Source organism: Propithecus coquereli, unplaced genomic scaffold (genome assembly GCF_000956105.1).
Source record: "Propithecus coquereli isolate 6110/MARCELLA unplaced genomic scaffold, Pcoq_1.0 Scaffold83, whole genome shotgun sequence".
NCBI classification, from domain to species: Eukaryota; Metazoa; Chordata; class Mammalia; order Primates; family Indriidae; genus Propithecus; species Propithecus coquereli.
In genome coordinates, this window is record NW_012154507.1 from 2,783,118 (window position 1) to 2,790,168 (window position 7,051).

Below are 7,051 nucleotides of genomic sequence, written 5' to 3' on the forward strand. Positions count from 1 at the left end.
GTAAGGAATACTCAGCCAAATGTGCTTATTAACATTTCATTCCTTAGCTTTATTATTTGCATGGCAGATCCACTGCAAATCTGTGTCCCTACTTATTATTCATAATTTTGATACAGTCATTTTCTATTGTAAAGTAACAAATTTAGCAGCTTAAAGCAACACCAATTCATAAGCTCACAATAATGTAGGTTAGAAGTCTGTGCATAGCATGGCCAGGTTCTCTGCTTGCGGTCTTTACAAGGCTAAAGTAAAGGTACTGGCCAGGCTGAACTCCTTTCTGGAAGCGCTGGGAAGAATCCACTTCCAAGCTTATTCATTACTGATGGCCAGTTCAGTTCCTGGCAGTTATGGAACTCAGGTCCCCACTTCCTTGCTGGCTGTCAAATGTGGGCCACTCTCAGCTCTTAGAGGTCACCCACGTTCCTTGCAACATTCTTTAAAGCCAGCAATGAAGAATCTCCCTCATGGAAAATCAGTCTTAGACTTTCACTCTCCCTCCCAAAGAATAGCCAGTTCCTTTTAAGGACTCACCTGATCAGGTCGGGCTCAGCCAGGATAATCTCTCTTTCTTAAAGTCAACTGATTTGGGACCTTAATTATATCTGCAAAGTCCCTTCACAGCAGCACCTGTATTAGTGTTTGCATAACTGGGAGAAGGTATGTATAAGCCAGGGACAGGGATTTGGGGGGCCAGCTCGGATCTGATGAGACATTTTATAAGCCTATGTATTAGTCTGCTAGGGCTGCCATAACAAAATACCATAGGCTAGGGGGCTTAAACAACAGAAATTTACTTTCTCACTGTTCTGGAGGCTGGACATCCAAGCTCAAGGTGTCAGTAGGTTTGGTGTCTCCTGAGGCCTCTCTCCACTTGCAGATGGCTGCCTTCTCTCCATAACCTCACATGGCCTTTTTCTCTGGGTGTAGACATCCCTGGTGTCTGTGTGTCCAAATTTCCTCTTCTTATAAGGACAACAGTCAGATTGGATTAAGGCTTTGACATATGAATTCTGGGGGACCCGATTCAGCCCATAACAGTCTAATAACAAAATTGAGAGCTAACATTTATTGACCTATTAAGCAGGTACTATGCTAAAAAAATTTTGTAGGCTATCTCATATAAATCATTAAATTAAATACTATCATAAACCATTATATAAAATTCCAGCTTTACCAAAATGTTTCCTTTATTCTTGATGAGAAATTCTATAAGATTTTGAATGAATTAATTTATAGCAGTATTACTGATGATTACAAAGTATTTTTAAAAATTAGAAGTGTCCCAAAGTTTAGATGCTGCTCATAGTTCAGCCTAGAAGTAGCTAATGTGGTGATTCCAAAGGGAGCAGAGACTATGGAAATGCATTCCAAGAAGACAGAGTAGGCTTTTTCCAACTACATGTGAAACTTAGATTTTGATGTGTCCCCTGAATCCTCCAGCGGGCAGGTCCCCTTCATTTTTAAAATACAGGTGACCCTTGAACACGGGTTTGAACTACACTGGCCTGCTTATATGCAAGTTTTTTCCAATAAAACTTACACCGAGTGTATCTGAGAGCCTCCCCTTCCACCCGGAGACAGCAAGACCAATCCCTCCTCCTCAGCCTACTCAGCATGAAGATGACAAGGATGATAACCTTTGTGATGAGCCACTTCCATTTAATGGATAGTCAATATATTTTCTCATAATTTTCTTAACATTTTTTTCTCTAGCTTAATTTATTGTAAAAATATAACATATAATACATATAACATACAAAATATGTGTTGACCAACAGTTTATCACTAAGGTTTCTAGTCAACAGCAGGCTATTAGTTTTTGGAGGAGTCAAGAGTTATATACAGTTTTTGACTGTGTGCGGGATGGGAGGGTCAGCACCCCTAACCCTCACATTGTTAAAGGGTCAACTGTACTTGATTTACTCCACTATTTTTGGTATCAGAGCCTCCCTCAGAAGTGTTAGAGCTGAAAAGCCTTGAGACTGAGGACCTTAAACCAGAGGAGGCCAGACAGTAGAGTACAGTGTCTCAAACTCGCCTGCTCATTCCCATCAGATTTCTGGACCCCTCCCGTGGCAATTGAGTCAGCGGGGCTGGGGAGGGCCCAGCTCTGTGCTTTAATAAGACTTCAGGTGAATCCTCATGCCGACTCAAGTTTCACTTAGTGAAATTTGGAGTCTGAAAGACCTGGATCCAAATTCAATCCCCAGAATTTTATCAGCTGGGTAACCATGGGTAAATGACAAAAAGCCTCTTTGAGTTTCTTCATTTGTAAAAGGATAGTTAAAACCTACCTCACAGGATTGTTGTGTTAGTATTAAGGCAGAGCACAGGACCAGACACTTGGTAAAAACTCAAATAGTAGCTATTGTTAAATAGAACCACGTATTACATAAAATAAGCCATTATTTCTTGAAACAACTTGCCACTTAAGAATTATCCCCAATTGGAACCCTGTAGGGGTTTCCATTGAGCTGTTAAAACCAGCTGTCTTGTCCTAACTCTTAACCTGGGAGCCTTGAATGCTTTTCACGTGATTTTGATTCTTCCAATTTTGTGAAGGGGGCTATTTTTAACGGAGAGAGGGTCCTCAGCTTCCTCCAGATTCTCCAAGGGATCCACACCCCACAAAAAGATACAAAACTCCCTCCTAATGATAGTGCCCAAAGGATTTTTCCTCCTCTTCTTCCCTTTTTACTGCTTTTTAATACATGCAGTTAGAAAAATTAAGCAGTATAAACAGTATACAAAAAAAGTTAAAATTCCTTCCTATCCATCACCTGGGTCCTCTTCAAAGGCAACCTTTCTTAAAAGTTTAGGTATCCTCCAAGAGCAAGATTTATCAACCTCATACTTACTGACATTTGGGCCGGATAATTTTTTTGTGGGTGCTGTCCTGTGCATTGTAGGATGTTCACGAGCACCCTGACCTCTATCTACTATATGCCCAGTAACACACGTGTGCACACACCCACTAAGTTTCCCAAAAATGTCTGCAGACGCTGCAAAATCTGGGGGACTAAATTGCCCCCGATTTAGAATCACTGCTTCCAGAGATACACTGCGCATGCACAAACACAGGTGTATGTCCACTCAGTTTCTTTGACAATTGGTAGCACAAAGAGTTAACTTTCCATTTCACTGCGGAGATTTGTACTGGGGGTGAGGGGCCAGCTCTGGCCTTGGCAGGAGGCGATGATCACTCAGCAGGTCCTCGATGAGCTGGTCCACTAGCTGCTCCCCGCCCCTTGTGCCCTGGCAGGCCAAAGGACAGCAGAAACAGCTCACCACGTCCTGCCTCTCTGCCTGAGTCGCCCGCCCCGTGCCCTCCAGGAGTCCCTGAGCCAGCACCAGGTACCCCAACGCCTCCTCACTGCGCTCTGGGGGCCACCTCGGCACCGACGAACTTCTCCAGGCTGTGGTCTCCCATCGTCGTCGCTCCCGGGGCTCCATGTTCTCCAAGATTTGTCTTGTGATCTGATAGCGTGATCCATTCGGAGGGCAGTTTCCTTCACCCATTAAGTCTTATTGAGCAGATGAGCTTGGTACAGAGACACTAAGATGAGTAATCAAAATTTTTGCTCTTAGTGCAACATAGTAGGAAAGACATTTTATGTGTCTCCATGTACATTTTGAAATATCTTAAAGTGTCAATTATATTTATAGAACCATTCTGCACAGTTAAGATCTTATGAAAGCGGAGACACTGAAAATTAAAATAATGATTTCAAGAAAGAGAAAATCTCTCTGAATATTCGGTTTTGCGCTCTTTCTTGAGCTGCCTCAACCATAACTGTGCGCCAACACACCGTTTTGCATGTGGCTTCAGATTGAATTCTCCATGATTGGATAAAAACCACCTGGGATTTGAAGGCGAGAAGTAATGATAACATAAAACTACTACACCTGCCTAGGTAAGTTACCTCAACTCGCTCTGCTCAGAAGAAAGAAAAATTCCCTTAAAGCAAAAGCAAAAAAAAAAAAAATCTTTATTTTCTCATTGTCCAACGCGCTTACTTTTCATGCTACTTGCACCGAAACCTTCTGGAAGCAAAGGCCGAATTTGCAGGTAGCGAAGGAAATCAGATCTGCAGGCCAGGTGCTTCCCAGCGGTGAGCGGAGTGGGGCGACTGCACCCCAAGTAGAAGCCCCTTCCCTCCCCACCCTACCCCCGCACCGCCTCCTAGTGCCCGCGTGCCCCTCCTGGGCCCACCTCCCGCGTGCCGTGTGCTGCAGCGCAGACCCGCCCCGCGCATGCGGCTGATAAATGCCTTCCGCGCCCAGACGGGCTCCGAGGCCGCTCGCTCTACTGGGTCGCCCCAGCCTCCTACGGCAGGACCTTTGCCCATGGACGAGGAGACGTACCTGGAACTCTACCTGGACCAGTGCGCCGTCCAGGTGAGCCTGGATGCTGCCGCCACTGTCCCAGCGTCAATCCCCAACCCCCGTCCCTGCCCTATTGCTGAGCACCAAGGGCTTTGTCATCGTTACCTCTTTTTAAACTTATAGCAACCTTAACGGGTGGGCTTGGTTTATCCACGTCTTTCAGTTGAATGTTAGAAGTTTCCAAAAGTGAAATAGTTTGCCCAAGGTCGCCCTCGAACCTGGTCTAGCGTGAATCCAGAACCGTGCTCTCAGGCACCAGGTTCGAGGCCCCTGAGCCGGTTCTAAAGGGACTCGCCCCAGAGTTCGCCATGCCCTTGCTGTGTGACATCGGGTTCCACCTGGCCTCTGCCTTGCCAGGGCAGACGGAGACTCAGTGTCGCCTGCAGCATTGATGCCAACAGTAAGCCTCGAGAAAGTCTGGTGGTGTTGGAAGTCACGGCGTTTGCCAAAATGTGAGCTGGAAACACCTGTGGCTCCTTTCAGTTAATTATTAAGATTTTTTTAAATTTAAAAAATCCTGAAGGTGGGGTGCTGTGGCTCAGGCCTGTAATCCTAGCACTCTGGGAGGCCAAGCCAGAGGAGGATAGCTTGAGGTCAGGAGTTCCAGACCAGACTGAGCAAGAGTGAGACCCCTGTCTCTATAAAAAATAGCAAAGCCTGCTGGGAGTGGTGGCGTGGGCCTGTAGTCCTAGCTGCTCAGGAGGCTGAAGCAGGAGGATCTCTTGAGCCCAGGAGTTCGTAGTTGCAGGGAGCTATGATGATGCCACTGCCCTCTAGTTGGAGCGACAGAACGAGACCCTGTCTCAAAAAAAACTTTGAGTAAAGTATTGTGGCAAACAGTCTTCAAGAAAATAAGAGATCAGCTTTTTTGTGGGGGATTTTTTAAAAATTCAATGATCAGGCCGGGCGCGGTGGCTCACGCCTATAATCCTAGCACTCTGGGAGGCCGAGGCGGGAAGATTGCTTGAGCTCAGAAGCTTGAGGTTGCAGTGAGCTATGATGACACCACTGCACTCCACCCGGGGCAACAGAGCAAGACTCTGTCTCCGAAAAAAAAAATGTATTTTCCTTTTTTTATTAAGTGTGCTATAACTCTGTTATATGATCTTAATGAGGCAGGGCATGAATATAAGCAATCTTGAACTGCCTCTTAAACAGAACACATTGCCTGCCTACCATAGTAGTATCCCTTTGGTGTAACATGCTGTTCTGTTTACTGTGTTTTTTTCTGTTTGGGGAACTGCCTAGGATGACCTTGTCCCACCCAGGTCTCCACTGTTCAGCCCAGTTGTGCCTTATGTGTACCCACCTAATCCATCCAATCCAGAGACTACATTTAATTCCCATCTGGAATCCAAAGAAACATCTGGCGATTTCTCATCTGTGGATCTTAGCTTCCTACCAGATGAATTTACCCAAGAAAATAAAGAGCAGGCTGTCATTAGAAGCAAGCATGAAATTGAAGAAAATTGTGAAACTCAAAGTCAACAAAGCAGGTTGCCGCTACCCAGTGGACAGGATGTTGGGCCCGGCTTAGACAGCAGCAGTTTGTCCAGCTCCCGTTCACATCTGCACCCCGGTGATGCTAACTCAATCCAGTCCTCTCCTGAGAAAGCAAACTCCAACCCCTCGCCTCTGGCATCCATAACTCCCATGACACCGATGACCCCTGTTTCAGAATGTTCTGGAATTGTGCCTCAACTACAGTGAGTGATTTCGTTTTCTTTTCAATTGAGCAAGGCTTCTGGGTACACGTTGTACTTTCCTGAATGCGATGACAACTAACTTCAGGATAATAGTGTAGGGAAGAGAATTTCAGATTTCATTCTTTGTTTTATCAGTTCTTAGTGGATTGTGGCTTTAGACAGTTTGGTGGTCTGTAAAAGGAAGCACTAATTCTTGATCCCCTGGAGGGGTTAAGGATTAGCAGACACATACTCGAAGGATTGTATTGTTTATACTAAAGCACTGAAGTTGCTGAAAATTGTGTTTAGGGTTGGATAAACACAGAAGATATAAAGATGTAAAACTGAATTTGATTTGCAAATTGATTTAGGATTGTGACTTCTATTTTCAGGCACTGTTTTGGAAAAGATTTAAAGTTTAATTTTAGTCAGCTAGTTATGAAATTTTAGAAAAGGCTGTTTTAGTACTTCACTTTGAGATTTTACATTTTACTAGGGACCATGTATATTACGATGTACTCACATTTGGAATAATTCTCCCCCTAAGAAATTGCTAAGGTATAACCTATGAAATGAGGAAGTTAATAAGTTGCTTTTGTCTTTTTTTTACTCTTTATATCTGATATAATTTTCTAAATTGACTTATTTGTTCAGGAATATAGTTTCCACTGTAAACCTGGCCTGTAAATTGGATCTGAAGAAAATAGCTTTGCATGCAAAAAATGCAGAATATAACCCAAAGGTAAGATTTCTCAGTATTCCTTTCAACAATAATTAGCTTCTCTTTAGATTGACTTTCCTTCATATGATCACGATACTGACTCATTCCTTTTGGTTTTTTCCAAAAATTATTAGTTTATCTTTTGAGCTGCCAAAAGCTTTTTCACAGTCTCACTGTACTGAAGTTACAAAAAATCTCATTCTCTATGCTGAATAAAGTGGTAATTGAGTTGTTCCTAATACTTATGATCCTTCCCTTT

General features: G+C 43.9%; 1 protein-coding gene across 1 annotated transcript in view; it reads left to right on the top strand.

The window, feature by feature from the left end:
• The first annotated feature begins 4,254 nt into the window (after positions 1 to 4,254).
• Positions 4,255 to 7,051, top strand: part of TBPL2 (TATA box binding protein like 2) — a 26,411-nt gene continuing 23,614 nt past the window's right edge. The window contains exons 1-3 of the mRNA XM_012663738.1: positions 4,255 to 4,398; positions 5,635 to 6,092; positions 6,726 to 6,813. Coding sequence (XP_012519192.1) covers positions 4,255 to 4,398; positions 5,635 to 6,092; positions 6,726 to 6,813 — 690 coding nt within the window. The remainder of the gene's footprint in view (positions 4,399 to 5,634; positions 6,093 to 6,725; positions 6,814 to 7,051) is intronic.